Source organism: Solanum stenotomum, chromosome 6 (genome assembly GCF_019186545.1).
Source record: "Solanum stenotomum isolate F172 chromosome 6, ASM1918654v1, whole genome shotgun sequence".
Lineage (NCBI taxonomy): Eukaryota > Viridiplantae > Streptophyta > Magnoliopsida > Solanales > Solanaceae > Solanum > Solanum stenotomum.
In genome coordinates this window covers 58,335,580-58,356,151 of record NC_064287.1, presented here as the reverse complement: position 1 = coordinate 58,356,151, position 20,572 = coordinate 58,335,580, and the positions used below count along the sequence as shown (strand labels likewise).

Here is a 20,572-nt window from a genome sequence, read left to right as displayed (position 1 = left end):
CCTCTGGATCTTGAAGTCATGATCAAACCATTCTAATGGACCAAAGACTAATTATTTTTTAATTAAACAACACAAATAAACTTTTAAAAGTAGGTAGTCCAACTGCAGGATGTGTAGGTAAAAATAAAGGTTGAAGAAAATAAAGATATAATATTACCATTCACAAGTACTATTTGTTTGTGCATTCAAAGTCTTGTTGCATAATTTTCTTCACCTCAACTAGGACAGAGGGGAGAAAAACATCTCCAAATGAACTGAAAATTGAGCAAGCCATAAATTTCATCTTTACTGGTCTAAACAAGAACCCCGTAATCGTTCTGCTGTGCAACATCCTCTCTAGTTTCATGGGAGACCTGAGGAACCACGATATCCATTGAAGCATGAGGTTTATCTTCTGCTACTTCACTGGAGAGATGGTCATCTTGTTCTCCAACTAAATGATGGAAGTGTGATTCATCAACTTCCTTAGCATCTTCACAGAAATCAATATCATCGACACTATGAGCCACATGAGATATCCGACCATGATCATCTTCACTTACTGTAATGCACAAATGAGGAGTATCCATCTCATTGCCGATGTGATATAGATGAGAAGGATCAACATCAAAAGTTGTAGCAGGTATCCGATGTTGCATGGGTATCCCTGCGGCATAATATTGCTCTACCTCTTCTTTACGCTTACGTTTGCCCATCCCCTTCCTTCTTACTCTCTCCTTTCCACGTACTTTCTTTCCAACTTCACTTTGTGAGTTCGATGCAACAACTACCGTACTTGCAATCTGATCCCTCAGGCATTCATAAGTAATATATCGGATTCTTGTGACAGATTGTAACTGTTGATCATCCAACCCATGAGTTGAAATGGTGTCTGCTATATGGGCAATCTCTCGAAGTGCAGCATTCTGCAGTGACAAATAAACAGATTACAGTGAAAAAAATCAGAGGCACGACACAAAGTGAGAGAGGTGATGTGTTGGATAACTGAAAATTGAAAAAAATCGTAAGTTACATTTATCTGATAATTTACCATTCTTTGAAACTCAGATGAGATAGGTACAGGCCTCCCAACCAACTTCCTTGTAATTCTCATATACCACTGCATGTATTCACTTTCCTCAACATCTTCCTCTGCCTCCACAATATAGAGATGTCGATTTGACCATTCATTAAGCTCTGATTCCATTTTTGTTGAGAGATCTACACCACCATCAACTCCTCGACTCTTCCTCTCCCACTTCTGTACCTCTTCGGGGACAGTCTGATGCATGCCAAATTGCCGTAGGCAACGATCTGGAAGGTGTCTTTCTGCCTTGTCATAACATATCAACATGGTCTTTGATCTCCCTAGAATGAGGCTGCGCAATATATGTTCTGGTATGACAGTATGGCTAATGTTTGAGTAAGGACACCAGTCAACCTGGACATAGAATTGTTCCATTTTCTTAAGCTCTTTAAGAGATAAATGATTCAAGTAACACAAGGAAGTTCTAGAAACTAACTCACATCAGATGGCTTCATAGAGTCCAATGATTTTCGGTAGAATGCCACATCACGGTTTGACGTTGGACTGCTTTGTTTACCTTTCCACCTAAGCACAAATGGGAAACACTCATGGATTGGATCATGATTAAGCTTTGGTCGACCAACATTGAGGTGGTAGTAACTCCAGCACTGCAAGAGAGTAAAAACTGCTCAAAGACAGATTTAATATAAAGAGTTTCAGCGGTTATATTTTCAATTACTTGTCAAAGTATGACAGCCAAGTAAATTGTGTCCCCATGGAACCCTTCAAAGGCAAAAATTCCCAAGCCTCATCATACCTGTAATAATGTCAAACAGCCACTAATTGTGCTTTGGGACCTAAGGGAAGCATTGCCGAGTGCTCTGTACAAGAAGGATAATGCTGCAGCACCCCAAGCATACTTGCCAGCTTCATCAAAATTTTCAAACAGTGGAAGGTACATGACAGGTACTTTATTGCCAGTTGTAGTTGAAAAGATGGTGCTACCGACCAGGTAAAGAAGATAAGCACGTGTACAATGCGCAATATCCTCCATGGAAGCATCCTCTGGACACTGGGAGAAGGTCTCTTTCAACCAACTAAGCTTCACCATCCCACCACTGGTATATCCGGAGTCAGGTGCTTTTCCCAACAATTTGATACAGACTGCTTCACATGAAGTGTATGTCACACCTATAACAGCCTCACCATCAACTGGTAGCCCAAGCAAGTACGCGACATCCTCAAGGGTAACAGTCATTTCCCCAACAGTGAAATGGAATGTGTTTGTTTCTCTCCTCCATCTCTCAACTAGGGCAGATATGAGTGGGTTATCCAAACTGATTGCCGGTATCATTCTCAAATAGCCAAATCCAGCCATTTTAACCAACTCAACCTGTTTCTCTGTGAGCATCCACTGATCGAGCTTTGATGTGTGCTCATGGCACCTAAGAGCACCACGCTCCTGTCAACAGTGAAAATAAGCCATTCAAGTCTTGTCTAAATCACTGAGTTGCTATCAAGTGTCAATTTGGCAAAAAAAGGGAGGAAGTTTAGCTTAGTGAATACCTGCCCCTCCCAAACAGCAGATGATACATGTTTATCTTGATCGTACAACACAATATCCTCAATTGGTCCAGGATTAGTTGCATAGTAGTCCACCATTGCTGCTTATGACATATCTCTGAAACAAGAAAAACTTAACATTCTATTAAGAATATAATTGCGGAGTCATTTGAAAAATACAATGCACCTTAACCGCATCACAAAGTTGCAAATAAAAGAAAAAAATTATAGCAACTCTATATTACAAAGTTAACTAATATTCTTTTGTTTACTAGATAACGTATCTCACATTATAGCAAGGAATTATAAAACTCTATATTACAAAGTTAACTTATTCTTTTGTTTACAAGATACTGCCTGCTAGTATTTATGTTTTTGGGGAAGGTACCAAGAGTAGGAAATTCCAAATAACTGTATGATTTAAAGGTAACTAGAAAGAAGACTGCCCAAATAACTTTAAGGTTACAACACCAAAAAACTACACCTCAACCAGTTTTCTAGAAGGGAAAAGCACAACCAAAGCAACTAGGTTTGTGGGGTTTGAAGCAAAAAACGAGAAGTGAAGTGCATAATTCACAGAAATTTAAAAGCCAAACATACATGGATTTAGTAGTATAATAATCAAAATAACTAATTTTAGCAATAAATATACATCAATCTCAATATTAATCCGACTCCTTGAAGTTGAGCGTCAAGAAACCACCACTTTTCTTCTGGATAACTTTGTGGCGTTAATGTTTGAACTTTGAAGCACAAAATTCTCTTAATCACAAAGTTTCACCCACATGAAACGATAACCCCTCACTTTGCATAGCTTGATTGCTTTAAGCAACAAAACAATGGCTTTTATTACACTGGCCTCAACCCAAAACTAGATGCAGTCAGCTATGTGACTCCTCTATATCCATTCCACTCCATTTGGGTCTGTCTCATTTCATTACTTGATAATTCAACTTTTAGGAAAAACTAGGATGATTTAGGAATTCTCAGAACCACAAATCTATACTGCAATGCCAAACAATCACAGATAGGACCAAGAAGATTCATGCTAAACTCTACACATGATATAACAGCCTTAATACCCACTAGTTAGTGTCATCTTATGATACCTTTCTTCCATAGTTCCTTCGTATTCTATTCTTCGCTATCTCCACATGAATTTTCAAAAGTGTAAAAGTTACTTCATCTTATTTGCACATGAATATCAAGTTTTTACTTTTTTTTTACTAGCATTTTCCTACCTTACCAAATCGTCTGGGTAGCTTGTGAGCACCTTGACTAATTCCATAGGTACATGCTACCTCCCACTAGTACTGGTAGTCTTTCCACCAAGGCTTGAACAAATGGGTAAAATTCATATAGTATTTTCACCTCTGCTGGGGTTTAAACCTGATACCTCGTGGTTCTCAATCCACTTCATTGACCAATAGGCAAACCCTTGAATGCAAAAACATTTCCTACATGATTCTCTAAGCGTGGGTTCACTGGTTAATCTTTGAGTTACCGGTGCAAATTGTCAATGCAGAGTGCTAAGTTGTTTGCACTTAAACCAGACTTTGTTTTCTATCAGAAGTCCAATACTAATACACACGATGATGCTATAACAGTCTCCTGATGATTAAATTTTCCATCCTTACTTACATATGTTTTAACTTATATCACAACTTACCTAATTTGTAAAGTACATACCCAGCATTATTCTAATACAATGTACAAACTACTAAAGTACTAGTGCTAGCCAGTGCCCTCAAATTAGAATGATATCTCTAAATCAATCAATCATCTACTGCAACAGTTCTAAGCAGTTAAGATCAACCTTATAAATCATCTTCGAACTATGATAATTACCTATCAATCAATCAACTATTGTGGTAGTCTTTTGCGATTCAATTGCCACATTATTTTGTTGCCATTACAGTTCCTATTCTAGATGCTTTGTACTGCCTTCCGTAATTAATCGACCTGTTTTCTCCACTGCTGTATTTCTTTCTTCACAATTAATATGATCTGCTGAACTTTAGCTGAGGATCTTTCTAAAACAAATTCTCTACCTCTACGAGATAAGAGTAAGGTATGCGTTCACTCCACCCTCCCCATACCCCACTTGTCGGATTACACTGGTATGTTGTTGTTTTTGTAATCAATCAACTATTGCTCAGTCCCAAACTAGTTAGAGTTAATTATATATTAATCACTACATTTTTAAAAAATGATACTGTAGCATTATTTGGAAAATAAACTTCTCCTAAATGATGAAAAAATTGTAAAAAAAGAACTTATAGACACAGATTACCCAAATTAAATCTAATTACAGTGACTAAATTCCTAAGTAAAAAACCCAAAAATCTTAATAGACAAAAAAATATACAGAGAGAGAAATGTACCAGCAAAAACAGCAAGTCAAGGAAATGGGCAATGGTATCAGACACCCATAGAGAGATAACATATATATGTATGTATTTGTGTGTATATATGGAGCGATTGAGATAGAGATGAATGGTGAACGGAGAAGAAGATCGCCGGAAAAGAGATCGACGGAAGAACGACGGAGAGAAAAAAGGTGCGGTGGTCGGCGGTGGAGTTTTGGGAATCGGCGGGGACAATTAGGGAGACTGACGAATACGGTGTCGTAGGGTTTGCTTTAAGATTTTTTAAGGCTTATAGCAAATTGGGAAATTTAACAAAGCGTCGATAAGGTTTTGTTTGGATGTACATACAATATAAAAACATTTGTTTGGAATAGGGAAAAAAAGGAAAAATGANAAAAAAAAAAACTTTTCTCCAATAAAATTTTCATTGAATTTGAAAAAAGGAAGAAGGTGAATTTATTTTAATAAATAATGATGCAAGAGAGTAGTTTTAGAATAATATAGATTTTTTTTTAATAATTCTTGTATAATAAATCTAAGAGGTCGTTTGGTTGGGAACAAGTTATTTCTAAATTAATTATTTCCAGATAAATTATTCTATTATACAGATGAGTTAACTTATATCATTACTATTATAAATGGTGAGATAACTTATATTATCATTATGATATAAATGGTGAGACAGATAATCTCAGGACTACCTTATATCTCCAACCANAATTTATTTTAATAAATAATGATGCAAGAGAGTAGTTTTAGAATAATATAGATTATTTTTTTTAATAATTCTTGTATAATAAATCTAAGAGGTCGTTTGGTTGGGAACAAATTATTTCTAAATTAATTATTTCCAGATAAATTATTCTATCATACATATGAGTTACTTATATCATCACTATTATAAATGGTGAGATAACTTATATTATCCTTATGATATAAATGGTGAGACAGATAATCTCAGGACTACCTTATATCTCCAACCAAATATAGGATAAAATAATTCTACATTTTATCCGAATTTATACCTTACACCTCACATCAAACGACTCTTTAAAGTTTTTAATGCATTAGTAAGTTCCTAGCTATTGTTGCCTCGATAATAAATTTTAATAAATATAAGACGTGTTGAACTTGTGACATAATGTCACATTATTTATCTAGTTCAATTCAATCAAATACATTCAATTATTGACTAAATCCATTTCAATTCTTTTAATTCATCAACTAAAATCAACACCTCTAATTGAACGTTGATAAGTATTATTATCAAACCATAACCTTTAATGATTTATCAGGTATCATTTATATCATCTATGTTATAAGTTAAAATAACATTTGTATGTCAAGTTATCAAATTTCATACTTCTCCATAATAAGCTATTATTATTACTATCATTTTGGTGGTACTTCAAAAAATTAAAAATGCCTATTTTTACATGACATACTTTTTTTTTTTTGTTCACATAGAATTTCCTTGTTCTATTTTTTTTTTTAAAAAAAAAAAACGGAAGAGAGAACGTGACAAGTATAAAAAGGCTTCAAGTTTAGAGTCTCCTCATAGTCCCAACTCTTTCAATAGAGAAAAAAAAGCTTTCAAAGTTTCGCTGCACCAATTACGAAACTCAGTTTCTACAGGTATTATTGAGTTTTTTTCCGATCAAAATATGCTGATTTCTGCTTGAATTGATTAGATCTGGATCAGATGATTGTTCTTGACTAATTTTGACATGTGATTCTTCTGAATTTGTAGTACATTTTTGTTTCTGTTGAATAATTTGAGGTTTAAGTGAGATTCACAAGCAAATAATGAGTTATAGAAGGTTTTGGAGTTGGTTCGACTTGAATCGTCAGTGTGAAAGTATTCAGAATTGTGATTAAAGCGGAATGTAGTTGATTCTAACTAGTTTGGAGTTGAGGTTTATGCGTTTAGGTGATTGATTGACTTGCTTCTGGAAAAATTGCTTCGGTTTTAGAGCCGAGTGAATTGTTGATAAGGATATATTGTTTTGATGGATCTGGTTTGAATTTGTTTACTCCGCTCTAGATATAATCAACTATTTGGTTTCTGCAAAATGATTTGAGGTCTATGTGAGATTTACAAACAATGATGAGTTATAGAATGTTTTGCAGTTGGTTTGACCTTCAATCGCCAGTGTAAAAGTCTTAGAAGTTGTGATTAAAGTAAAAATGTAGTTGATTCTAACTAGTTTGGAGTTGAGGTTTAGGTGATTGATACTTGTTTCTGGGAAATTGGTTTGGATTTAGAGATGATTGCATTGTTGATAAGGATATATTGTTTTGATGGATCTGGTTTGAATTTGTTACTCTGCTTTAGATATAATCAACTATTTGGTTTCTACAAAATGATTTGAGATCTATGTGAACTCTGCAAAAGGATTTGAGATCTATGTGAGCTCCGCAAACAATAATGAGTTAACGTTTTACATTTTTGTTGACTATGAACTGCCAGTGTTAAATTATTCAGAATTGTGATTAAAGCAGAATGTAGTTGATTCTAACTAGTTTAGAGTTGTTGTTTAGGTGATTGATTGATTGTTTCTGGAAAAATGGTTTTGTTAAAGAGCTGATTGAATTGTTGATAAGGATATATTGTATTAGATGGATCTGGTTTGAATTTGTTACTCTGCTTTAGATATAATCAACTATTTGTTTCTGCAAAATCCTTTGAGGTCTATGGTGAGATTCACAAACAAAAATGAGTTGTAGAAGATTTTGCTGTTGGTTTGACCTTGAATCGCCAAAGTAGAAGTAGTCAGAATTGCGATTAAAGTGAAATGTTGTTGATTCTTACTAGTTTGGAGTTGAGATTTAGGTGATTGATCGACTTGTTTCTGGAAAATTGGTTTGGATTTAGAGCTGATTGAATTATTGATTAGGATATATTGTTTTGATGGATCTGGTTTGAATTTGTTTACTCCAATTTAGATATAATCAACTATTTGTTTCTGCAAAATGATTTGAGTCTGTGAGATTCGCAAACAAATAATGAGTTATAGAAGGTTTGGCAGTTAGTTTGACCTTGAATCGCCAGTGTGAAAATATTCGGAATTGTGATTAAATCGGAATGCAGCTGATTCTAACTAATTTAGAGTTGAGCTTTAGGTGATTGATTGATAATTTCTGGAAAATATGCTTCGGGTTTAGAGCTGATTGAATTGTTGATAAGGATTTGTTGTTTTGATGGGTCTGGCTTGAATTTGTTACTCCGATTTAGATATAATCAACTATTTGTTTCTGCAAAATTCTTTGAGGTCTATGGTGAAATTCACAAACAATAATGAGTTATAGAAGGTTTTGCAGTTAGTTTGACCTTGAATCGCCAGTGTGAAAATATTCGGAATTGTGATTAAATCGGAATGCAGCTGATTCTAACTAATTTAGAGTTGAGCTTTACGTGATTGATTGATAATTTCTGGAAAATATGCTTCGGTTTTAGAGCTGATTGAATTGTTGATAAGGATATGTTGTTTTGATGGGTCTGGCTTGAATTCGTTACTCCGATTTAGATATAATCTACTATTTGTTTCTGCAAAATTCTTTGAGGTCTATGGTGAAATTTACAAACAATAATGAGTTATAGAAGGTTTTGCTGTTGGTTTGACCTTGAATCGTCAGTGTGAAAGTATTCAGAATTGTGATTAAAGCGGAATGTAGTTGATTCTAACTAGTTTAGAGTTGAGCTTTAGGTGATTGATTGATTGTTTCTGGAAAATATTCTTCAGTTTTAGAGTTGATTGAATTATTGATATGGATATGTTGTTTTGATGTATCTGGTTTGAATTTGTTACTCCGATTTAGATATAATCAACTATTTGTTTCTGCAAAATGATTTGAGGTCTACGTGAGATTAGCTAATAAATAATGAGTTATAGAAAGTTTTGCAGTTAGTTTGACCTTGAATCGCCAGTGTAAAGTATTTGGAATTGTGATTAAAGCGTAATGTAGTTGATTTTAACTAGTTTGGAGTTAAGGTTTAGGTGATTGATTGACTTGTTTGTGGAAAAATTGTTCGGTTTAGAGCTAATTGAATTGTTGATAAGGATATGTTGTTTTGATGGATCTGGTTTGAATTTGTTACTCCGCTTTAGATATAATCAACTAGTGTATTTGGTTTCTGCAAGATGATTTGAGATCTATGTGTGCTCCGCAAACAATAATGAGTATTGCATTTGGTTGACTATGAACTCTAAGTGTTAAATTATTCAGAATTGTGATTAAAGCAGAATGTAGTTGATTGTAACTAGTTTGGAGTTGTTGTTTAGGTGATTAATCGATTGTTTCTGGAAAAATGGTTTGGTTTTAGAGCTGATTAAATTGTTGATAAGGATATATTGTATTTGATGGATCTGGTTTGAATTTGTTACTCTGCTTTAGATATAATCAACTCTATTGGTTTCTGCAAAAAATATTGGGGTCTACGTGAGATTTTCTAACATTGGTGAGTTATACAAGTTTTGCAGTTGGTTTGACCTTGAATCACCAGTGTAAAAATGTTTGGAATTGTGATTAAAGCAGGATGTAGTTAATTCTAACTAGTTTGGAGTTGAGGTTTAGGTAATTGATTGATTGTTTCTGGGAAAAAATGCTTCAGTGTTAGAGCTGCGTGAATTGTTGATAATGATATATTGTGTTGATGGATCTATTATTTCTATAGAGAGATTCTAGGAAGAGGAACTTGTCTGGGATATCCTTTTTATGAGTTTGGGATTGGGAAGAAGTAGGGGATGGTTGAAAATCTGGGGTTTGAATTTGTTATTCCACTTTAGTCATAATCAACTATTTGTTTCTGCAAAATAATTTGAGTTCTATGTGAGATTCAAAAACAATAATGAGTGATAGAAGGTTTGTAGTTGGTTGACCTTGATTGTTAGAATTGCGATTAAAGTGGAATGGATCCAGAGGATTCATGTAGTTAATTGTAACTAATTTGAAATTGACATTTAGGTGCTTGCTTCTGCCAAAATGCTTCAGCTTAGCTGCTTGATTTGTTGATAATGATATCTTTGTGTTGATGGATCTACTATTTCTATAGAGCAATTCTAGGAAGAGTAACTTGTGCAGTTTGACTTGGACCAAAAGTAGATGAAGGAGACCAAAGAAGAAAGGAAGGAAACAAAAGTAGAAGAATTTCCTCACTTTTAACTAGAGAAATTGTTGATTGAGTAAAAGATTTTGTATTTTGGGAGGAGAATTGTTGGAGCATAGCTGTTTGATCCAGTCTTTCCTGATTAAATATCACTCTCCTGTTTGCTGATTGAATTTATTGTAACCTGTTTCATCCTGATGTTTAACTTAAATTTCCATTTAGTTAAAAGTTGAAGGAATAGCTTGCTTGCTTATTTATCATTGAGCCAAGAATCTTTTTTTCTCCATCAGCTCAAAGCTAATAGTGAGGCGTCCATTACTTCAACAATCTACCAAGTTCAGAGCTCATAAGTATTTGACCTGGGATATTTTTCATTCTAGACCAGGCTATCACAATAGATTGGGATCTTTAGTTAATAAACTATAGGATACCTGAAATTGCAATGACCACCAAAGCTATTACAAGGACATCCTGGCATTTTGCTGCCATAGAATTAGTATCAAAATGTGGCAACATGTGAAGTACATGTGTTCTCCCTGTCCCACTTGCAATCCATCTCCGTTTAGCCTAAAATGTTGGGTAGTTCGAAGTTCGGCCTATAAATTTACAACCTGGACTACACACGATACAAAGATCCTAGTACAAATCTGGTCCTTAAATTGAACCATGCTGTAAATGAACTGCTTGTGTTTTTTCTTTTGTCGTAATACTTATTTTGGTCTTTCCAAAGGCGATAAGTTTTGCATAAAAGCCGTCATGGCTGTTCTTTTTAGCATAGTTTCACAGCATGCTCACATTCTGCTGAATAATTGTTTGTTGTGCTTCTCAAATATTATCAATTTCTTTAAGACACATTTTCTTCTTTGTTGTAGTTTTATAAGTGTATCAGATGAGTATGGAATCCAACAGGGGCAACCAAAATGGAATTCAACAACTTTTAGGTGCAGAGCAAGAAGCTCAACACATTGTCAATGCTGCCAGGAGTGGTAATTGATTTCCCTTTTTTATGCCTCCAGTTTTCTGATCTTTGAATTGAATTTCTGTTAGTTTCACCAATGCAACGATCAGGGAACTCCGGCAACATACATGTACTATTTTCAAGTCATGGGTCCATTGCTAGAATTTTCTCCTTCCACGTAATAACTTTTATTTCCATTGCAGTTCAACTTTTTCTTTCGTGTGTTACTAGTGTGCATGGTAGATTCCCATAAGATCACATTTTGGTTAGTATCACTTGACATACACAAATTGCATTTCTAATGTGGGCATTGAGAGTTTGTTTTCAGTCTTAACCAGCTCAGTTCCAATATAAGGGGAATACTAGATGATTCTCATCTCTGATGTGCACTGAATAAGTAGTAATCTGGATGGTTCTTCCTAGTTCCTACCAATTCACCACTCTGCCTTATTGTTTTACATAAACTTCCCTTTCTCAACACCGTACTTGTTATTTTGATCCAACTACAACATAACCATTCAATATGCATTTTGGATGTCACACGCAAAGAGTAATAACTACTGCAGCCAAAAGCTCATAACTTTATACCTGTTCTTCCCCATGTCTTAACTAATAATATGAGCTGTGTGGCTATTGTATTTCATGGCACCGGGATTGAAATTGATCAGTTGTATAAGCAAGTTCTGAATCCTGACTTGGTTTCAAGTGCAGCAAAACAGGCTAGATTGAAACAGGCAAAGGATGAAGCTGAGAAGGAGATAGCTGAATTTCGTGCATTCATGGAGGCCGAGTTCCAGAGGAAACTTGAACAGGTAATAAGAAACAAACAGTTTTTGGGAAAGAAACCAATTTTCATGTGTCTGTAATACCATAACAACAGCAACTGCTCGTCAAATCCAAGCAATTTGAAATTGGCTATTTCTTCATAAAATTGTCTAGTTTTACACTGGTTGTCAAACCGACCACAACCCTCCTCTTCATCTTGGCTTGGGACTGCAGACTGCCAGTGTGAGAAAGCTTACACAGGCTGAGTTGCATTCATTTATATGAACTCAAATAACAACATACCTAGTGTGGTCCCACAAGTGGAGTATGGGGAGGCTAGGGTATACGCAGAGCTTACCTGTATGTTTGTGGGGATTTATATGAACTCGAATATTTTTATTTAAAAAATGAACATTTAAGACCAAATCTAGTGGCTGCATTCTTGATCAGGGCCCATATTGTGTGTGTTCTCCTATTAGACCTTTAGAACATGATTACGTTTTCTGCTGTAGTCTATTTCCCGACGGTGATCAGAATTCTTGGTCAGTCTAATAATGCTCTTATAAATACACCATAAAGGATGCTGACTAAAAGTATAATCGTCATTTATTTCTTATATCTACTTCCTTTTTCGTGTGTGTGTAGATGTGTTAGGAAAGTAATCGGTTATTCAATTTACTTTACCCTTGATTAAGTATGCTCGTTAATATTTATATTGTCTACAGACTAGTGGTGATTCGGGTGCTAATGTCAAACGTCTTGATCAAGAAACGTTTGCAAAGATCCAACACTTGAAAGCAGAATCTGAAAGCATCTCCAACGATGTTGTCCAGATGCTTCTGAGGCAGGTAACCACAGTAAAGAACTAAGATTCATCTCTGAATGCTTACCAGGGTCAGTTTTATGGTCATTTTCTGCTGATTCTTGATTCTCCCTAATTCTCATTTTCTTGCTACACCAGTTTAATGGTTGTTCTCCATTTGTGCTGTATATTTATTTATCACTATTGGTCATTTTGACCCTAGTTGAATAAAAGTAACCATATACTGATGTTCTATGAAGACAAATTTTGGATATTAACTTACCCACACGATGTGTGTTTACGTTAAACAAATGAATGAAATACGTGTCATGCATAAAGTTTTCCTGAAGTGATGTATTCCTACTTTGGAATAAATAATTGATTTAGTAATTTGCATTTGTTGTTTTTCCTTGGGCCGAGGATTTATCAGAAACAGCCTTTGCACCTCCCAAGGTCTGCGTTACTCTATCCTCTCCGGATCTCACTTATGGGATTTCGCTGGGTATGTTGTTCTTGTTGTTGCATTTATCTTCTTACAATCTTGACTCATTCTCCTTTAACTATTATACTGCTTATAGTTGAAAAGAGATCGGAAGTTACAAGTTTTTGTTAAAAGTAGATGGGTGAGTAATTTTTAGTTATTTAATACGTCAACCTACAATATATAAAAACGACAAATAGTAGTGTGAAGAAAGCATTTTCTTTATTTCTCACCAGTGTCAGATATCCACAACGGGCCAGCTAATACATATTTGTGTTGTGTAACTCTAATTAAAGGGGAAAAATGCTTAGATCAGGATTTTTTTTCTTCGTATTTAAGACTTGAACTCGAGATATTTGAACAAGGATGTAGGGATTTTATCTCATTACAACATTGACGGTATATAAAGCAATATTTAGCGATTTTTTCCCCATTCGTCCTATCTTTGATGGATAAAGTGTTACGTGGTGAAGTGACACGTATCTCGTAGAAGACGTGCGAAAGCTGGTCTAGACACCACAAAAGAAAACACCATTGTCAAAATTCTTGTTATTAGGTTATAGGGACATCAATTTGTAAAGTAGAAATTGTTGAAACACCCACCAATACCACACCCAACATAATTATTGTTTTTTAAGCAAATCGATTTGGATGGATACAATTATTGCAAGACAAAATGTCAATTAAGAACCAAATTTCTTCATGGGGTGTGAGAACAAAACTAGTCATAATAAATACTCCGTTTGTCCATCTTTACTTGTCCACTCAACTATTTTGGGATGTCCAACAATACTTGATCAGTTTATAAAATCAATGAATAATTTACAATGTTGTGTTTATTTTATCCTTGCTATTGAATACTATTCATTTTTCAACATTTAAATGACTTATATTTAATAAGGGTAATTTGGTAAAATTACCTCTATTATTAACGGCTTCTTAATTTTTGTGTCAAGTCAATAATGAACAATTATTATTGGATCGAGAGGAAGTATAATTAAAATTTGATTATGGAAGTGTTAAGCAATCAAATCACATTAGAGGTCTTAGTGCTTTAGTTGCATGAGACTCTTCACGTTTTGGACGTGAAAGTTCCCTTTCATTCTATCCAAGTAGGTACACCAAATATGGAAAAGAGTCCATTTTCAAACTCTGATAATTCAAAAAAATTTATTCTCACTCAAGTTCCCAGTAAAGACAAAACAAGATTTCGATAATCCCATCTACTATTTTTTCTTTATTCAGATCCAATTTTGATACATAAAATAAAAAAATTCTTGAGTAGTTTATCTGATAGAAATGATAAATTCCTTAGGTTCTTACTAAATAAAGGGATTTGCTTTTGTGTATATTGTTCTATTCGATTTTTTAAGTTCTGATTTCACTTCTTTAGTTAGGCTACCATGCTTGATACACGAGTTTCTTAACCGCTTATAAGATTTTTTCTTTTTTATTTGTTCTTTCTCATACAATTTTTTATAACAGTTTCAAGAGTCGACTAAGTAAGATTCGTATTCATATTTTTTTTTAATTAAAATTGATTTTATTCTCAAATCTTGAATTACATAAAAGTATGCCTTATTTTTTATCAGTTCCTATCATAATGAAATAATTGGTTCATATTATCTACTCACTTTTTAAGATTTAGATCAATTACATGCTAACAAGTATAACAACTATGAAAGGAGGAAATAGTTTCTTTTTTCTTCTCTTGCAAAAGGAAATAACTTTTGACATTGCAAATTGTGCAATAATTAGTGCGTATGCATAACTTGCCGACAAAAATTAAATATATCAAAATATAAAATCTTCTTTATTCATTAAAATAGAAAAAAATAAAATAAACGGCAACGACATTAACATTGGCCCACAATATATTTGATCAACTATTGGGATTTTAATGACAGAACAAATTCTCTCACACCTTTCTGCAAGCTTTTTATTTTGAAGTATATAACAAGAAGTTTTCTAATAAAAAGCAATATGGCATTTATTATGCTTATTGCTTTGGTAGGATTCTAACTTATAAGTTTGGGATTCACCATTAATATCGGTACTAAAGATTTATGAGGAATCCATTCTTTGATTATTGCCGCAATAACGATGTATTCAATTTAATTTGATAATAATATATTTAATGTAATATCACAAATAAAATTTAAACAAATAAAAATGTAAGCATATTTTATTTATAGCTTTGCAGGTAAAGACATTTTTGATAAACTCAAGGTTCCCAACCTAAAAAGAATATGAGCACAATGTAATTTACGAATATATAACCTAAAAAGAATATAAGCACAATGTAATTTATAAATATATGTACCTCTATATTGTAAAGATAGAAAATTGGACGAAGATTTTGCTTTAACTTACTAAGTAAAATAATCATAAATAGTCAGTCATATACGTATATTATTGAGCAATTTAAGTCTTCTAAATTTATAAAGTTAGTAATATTTTTTTTTTGTTTTCATTCAATATTTAAAAATCTTTGAGTGGTAGAACTTTGAAAATAAATAGGATTCAATATAAACATATTTGGAGGCAAAGCTCGGTAATTTGAAGGTCATGAGTTATGAATTCTAGATTTTTAAGTTACTAAGTTTCAAACTAAAGAGTTTACATATATTAAAGTAGATTTTTAAATAAATATAATATTGAAATAAAAAATGTTGGGTTCCAGCTTAATGGAGCATAATTTTTTTTTTACCTATTTTCTAATATTTGATAGAGTTTTAAACTTTTAATGTTACGATTTCTAGGATTTAAGGACGGTAATTTTTTATCCTCATCGTCTCCAGTTACGTGACTCTAACAAAAAAAAATCACCTTTATCAATATTGAATGAGATAAAAAAATGTCCAATTCTAAAAAAACAAAAACTTTTAAGATAACCAAAACTGTCAAATAAGTGCTCAACTTGTTGCCTCCTCCTCTCCCCTCCTCCTTTTTGTCTTCTCTGCATAACTTTCTTCTTCCCTATATACTCCTCCCTTTGTGTGTATATACATATACATACAGAGTGTGAGGGAAAAGAGATATACCTACCAACAAACATATATATTGATCAAATTCCTTCCCCAAAATCACATTTCAAATCAATTTTGAAGCATCTCTGAGGTAAAAGGAGATTGAAAAAACTGTCTTCACGCTTGTGTAGCTAAAATAACCTTATATGGGTTGAAGGTTGAATTTTTTCAGCTGTTTGTTTTGGGAAAATCAACAGATGGGTATTAAGGATTTGGGAGAAATTAGGTGATTCCAATAAAGGGTCTTTTGAAATTTTGGAGTTTTTTTGAATTGGATTTGTTCAGAAATGGAGTCTAATGCTATATCAGATATGCGATTAGAACCGAGCATTGATACAGATAAGCTAAGTTACGAGATTTTCTCTATTCTAGAAAGCAAATTCTTATTTGGTTACGATGATCAAAAGCTTTGGGTACCTAAAAATCTGCCGTCTCCGGTTGAAGATAACAAAAACGACGGCGTTTTAACCACATCAGCGACGGAGAATATTCAGGCGATTAAGAATCAACGAGGAAAAATATGTATCCTCAGCATTGATGGTGGTGGAATGCGAAATATATTATCAGGTAAAGCTTTAGCGTATTTGGAACAAGCGTTGAAGGTTAAATCGGGGAATCCAGAAGCTAGAATCGCCGATTATTTCGACGTTGCTGTTGGTTCCGGCGTCGGAGGAATTTTCACGGCGATGTTATTTTCAACGAAGGATCAAAACCGTCCTGTTTTCCAAGCTGAAGATACATGGAAGCTTCTAGAGGAACAAGGTAGAAGAATTTATCCTTCAAAAGGGTCAAGTTCTGCCGGAAATGGTTTTCTCCGGCGAGTTTTCCGAGGCGGCGTAACCTGTTCAGATACTTCCGGTTTAGAGAAAGTGATGAAAGAAGCATTTATGGATAAAAAAACCGGTCGAAGCCTTACGTTAAAGGATACTCTTAAACCGGTTTTAATCCCCTGTTATGACCTTTCAAGTACGGCGCCGTTTTTGTTCTCCCGAGCTGATGCTTTCGAGTCGGAAAGCTTTGATTTCCGGTTATGGGAAGTTTGCCGAGCTACATCAGCTGAACCGGGACTCTTCGAACCAGTTTGTATGAAATCCGTCGATGGAAAAACCGGGTGCGTGGCGGTTGACGGCGGTTTAGCTATGAGCAACCCGACGGCCGCCGCGATTACTCACGTTCTTCATAACAAACAGGAATTTCCTTTCGTTAGAGGTGTTGAGGACATTTTGGTCCTTTCACTTGGAACAGGGCAGCTTCTAGAAGGAAGCTTCCAATATGAACATGTCAAAAAATGGAAGGCTAAGGACTGGGCTAAGCCAATGGCCCGAATCTCCGGCGATGGAGCCGCTGATATGGTGGATCACTCCGTCGCCATGGCGTTTGGGCAATGTCGGAGTAGTAACTACGTCCGCATTCAGGTAAATACATTTATCTGCACTCGATATTTATATCACCGTTACAAAAATTAGTAGGCCCAAATTAAAATAAACTATATATTACGCAGATTATAGAAGTTTATCTAAATCATCTAATATGTGACATAGTTAGGTAAATATATTGTTTGAATTTCAATTTTAAAAAAGTAAAAGTTAGGTGATTTCTCATGTCTATCGGACGAATTTATAGTATAACGAGTAGGTTTTGGCTCATAAACTATATATGTGTTATAAACAAACTAGATAAGTACAAACAATATGTTTGAAATCTAAAGAAATGAATGAACTATAGAGTCAGAAATTTCGAATTCAATAACATATTAAATTTCACAAGTGTAGTTTGGAGAGCGTAGAATACTTCGTAGAAATAGAGAAATTATTTTCAAAAGACTTTCAGTTAAGTGTAGCAAATACTCAATAAATATATTAATTAATAAAGAAAGCAATATAAAGCATTCAGAAAAATAACAACAGTGATAATCACGAAATAATATCGTAACTGGAACAAAATNCTAAATAGGGACAACTAAAAAAGGAAATATAGACAAGTAAATAGGGACGGAGGGAGTAGAAAGAAGTATTAGAAGTGAGAAACTACACGTTTAAGTTTAATTTTTCATACGTTAAAATTTTGAATTATTTCTGAGTCAACCTAATGTATACATACACTTTATGACTTTAATTCTTGAATCTTTATACATAATTAGAAAAATCATAGTTGTCACTACCAACTAAGGGAATTTTTGTAATGAACGTGTCTCTACTAGAAACAATGTTGTCATTGCCAAACAACTGGATAAAGGGTATAGACTGATATCTTGATTGAAAATAGGAAAATGTGAATGTTAATAAAGTAGATAATGTAGTAGTAATAATGATAAAAGATTGAATTTTTCCCACCTGGGAATATAATAAAGAGTAGTCCTTTTCTGATGTCTAACTGGCAGAAGTGGATAATATCTGATGGTTGCCAGTTGCAGAATCATCAATGTGGCACTCTCTGCCAATTTAGTACATTAAATGTTCACAGCTGTGGTTTACCATATTTAGCTGGGCATGATGACCATTCATCATCATCTAACAGTTCTTCTTTTAAAAATGTGGTGTTACCGTCAACTTGCTCGTACCTCGATTAATCCCAAAGTTATTTGCTATTTTCACCATCATAGATATCAGACAACATTATTCATCAAAAACTTGAAAAAATAATGGACAAAAATAATCTAGCAAAATTTAATTAGTCATATTTGACTCATATATATTGACAATTTAAAGTATTTTCACGCTATTGATATATTTTTAAACTTATAGTATGTGACTTATCTAATTTTCGGGTGATTAATCCATTTATTAGTTATTATGAATAGTTACCTATAATTATCTTTTAGGTTATTTGATAGTGTAAAAATTTACATTGTGGTCTATAGAAGGATGGACTTTAGACCCTTCGGGCCAATGGCTTGGGCTTGGGACTTCCATGTTGGAGGTCTCAAGTTCGAAACCCCTTGCCAGCGAAAGCAAGGGGTTGAAGGATAGACTTTAGTAAAGAAATTTTTATATTGCTCGAGTCACTTTTACCTGTTATAGTAATTGACATGCCTTATTATTACAAATCTCATATTTGAAGGAGCTTCTTCCACCATTTTCTTATCCTTGAGACTGTTAATTTATTGCTATTCAGCGTGGGTTTTTTACCATTTACAGATTACTTATTAAGGAAGACTTTAAAAGATAATGATTCTTACAAGTTAACTATATATATATATATAATAATATATATTGTGTAGTGGATGTAAAAAAGTACTCTTGGTTACTTTGTGAGGTAAGAGATTGACCAATGGGATATCCACTAGAGAATATTATATGCATAAAGGTATGATAATTGACTTGATGACATATAATAATCTCTAGTGGAGGATGATTCAGAAGAATAATGGGATAACTTAAACAAATTCAAATATGGAATATATGTTTTTTGTACTTTGCTAACCATTTGACTAAGGTTGTAGTGGGACGGATAGATTCTATTTATTTTAATTGGAATTTTAATTTTGAGCTTTGGTAGGGAAAAAATTCTGGTAGGGAACGCTTCTCCTTCAATGAGCCTTATTCGTCACAAATAAGGATTTGTTGGACCTAAATACGAGTACCAGATGCCGCATGAAAAATAAAAAAGAGAAACCATAGCTTTTTGTTTACTAAGTTTATATTAACATGCAAAGTAGAATAACTTGTCATCATACAAGTTTCTCTGTATGATTTCTTAGTACAGTAGATGATTAATGCTCCCTCTAAACTTCAACAATTCCTCTATATTCCTTGAAATTTAACTTATAACTTGATGTCAGATTACTAATCTCACTTCTTTATGAACATTTATTTGTTATCGTTTAGACAATTTAATAGTAAATTATTTCTTTACGCAGTCAGTATATAAAAGTTAAGCTCTTCTTCTCGAATGCAGGCTAATGGATCGAGCTTCGATCGTTGTGGGGTGAACATAGATGCTGATCCAAGTCCTAACAATGTGAAAAAGCTTGTGGGAATTGCAGATGAAATGCTGAAACAGAAAAATGTAGAGTCCCTGCTATTTGGTGGTAAGAAAATTGCAGAACAAAGCAATTTCCAGAAACTTGATTGGTTTGCTGGAGAACTTGTACAAGAGCATCAGAGGAGGAGTTGCAGGATAGCTCCCACTGTTGCATTTAAGCAACACCTCACAAATCAAGAAAAATAAATGAAAAGATCAAAAAAGAAAGATTTGGTAAGTTTTCTTTTTATCCCATCTTTCCCATTTTGTATGATTTGTCCACTGCCATCAACTTGTACTATATAAATTTTAGTAAAATTTTATATAAATATACATATTTATATGAAGTCGCTTCCATTTCGACAAAGAAGTAGTGGTGTTGCCCGAAGGATTATGGTTTAAACACATGATGTGTACGCATACATCCGGCAGAGGCGACTTCAAGATGTTAAGTTTAGATTAATGGATTAAGATAGATTATTTATATCTATATAGTGGGGTTTTACGGATCCCATAACATGTATGGTAG

At 33.9% G+C, this 20,572-nt stretch overlaps 3 protein-coding genes across 3 annotated transcripts; 2 read left to right on the top strand and 1 right to left on the bottom strand.

Moving 5' to 3' along the window:
* Positions 1–228: 228 nt before the first annotated feature.
* LOC125867286 (protein MAIN-LIKE 2) lies at positions 229–5,223 on the bottom strand. Its single transcript, XM_049547723.1, has 6 exons — positions 4,954–5,223; positions 2,573–2,687; positions 1,824–2,468; positions 1,507–1,674; positions 1,031–1,420; positions 229–905 (listed from the first exon to the last, which is right to left on the bottom strand). Exons 2-6 carry the CDS (start codon positions 2,666–2,668, stop codon positions 294–296), a joined length of 1,911 nt encoding a protein of 636 aa, XP_049403680.1. The 5' UTR covers positions 2,669–2,687; positions 4,954–5,223; the 3' UTR covers positions 229–293.
* Positions 5,224–6,436: 1,213 nt separating this feature from the next.
* On the top strand, positions 6,437–12,919 carry LOC125867300 (V-type proton ATPase subunit G 2). The gene is made up of 4 exons (XM_049547741.1): positions 6,437–6,573; positions 10,918–11,031; positions 11,715–11,815; positions 12,494–12,919. The coding sequence occupies exons 2-4, from the start codon at positions 10,935–10,937 to the stop codon at positions 12,635–12,637; spliced, it is 342 nt and encodes a 113-aa protein (XP_049403698.1). The 5' UTR covers positions 6,437–6,573; positions 10,918–10,934; the 3' UTR covers positions 12,638–12,919.
* A 3,065-nt stretch (positions 12,920–15,984) lies between these two features.
* Positions 15,985–20,396, top strand: LOC125867289 (patatin-like protein 6). The gene is made up of 2 exons (XM_049547726.1): positions 15,985–17,495; positions 19,978–20,396. The coding sequence occupies exons 1-2, from the start codon at positions 16,368–16,370 to the stop codon at positions 20,248–20,250; spliced, it is 1,401 nt and encodes a 466-aa protein (XP_049403683.1). The 5' UTR covers positions 15,985–16,367; the 3' UTR covers positions 20,251–20,396.
* Positions 20,397–20,572: the final 176 nt, after the last annotated feature.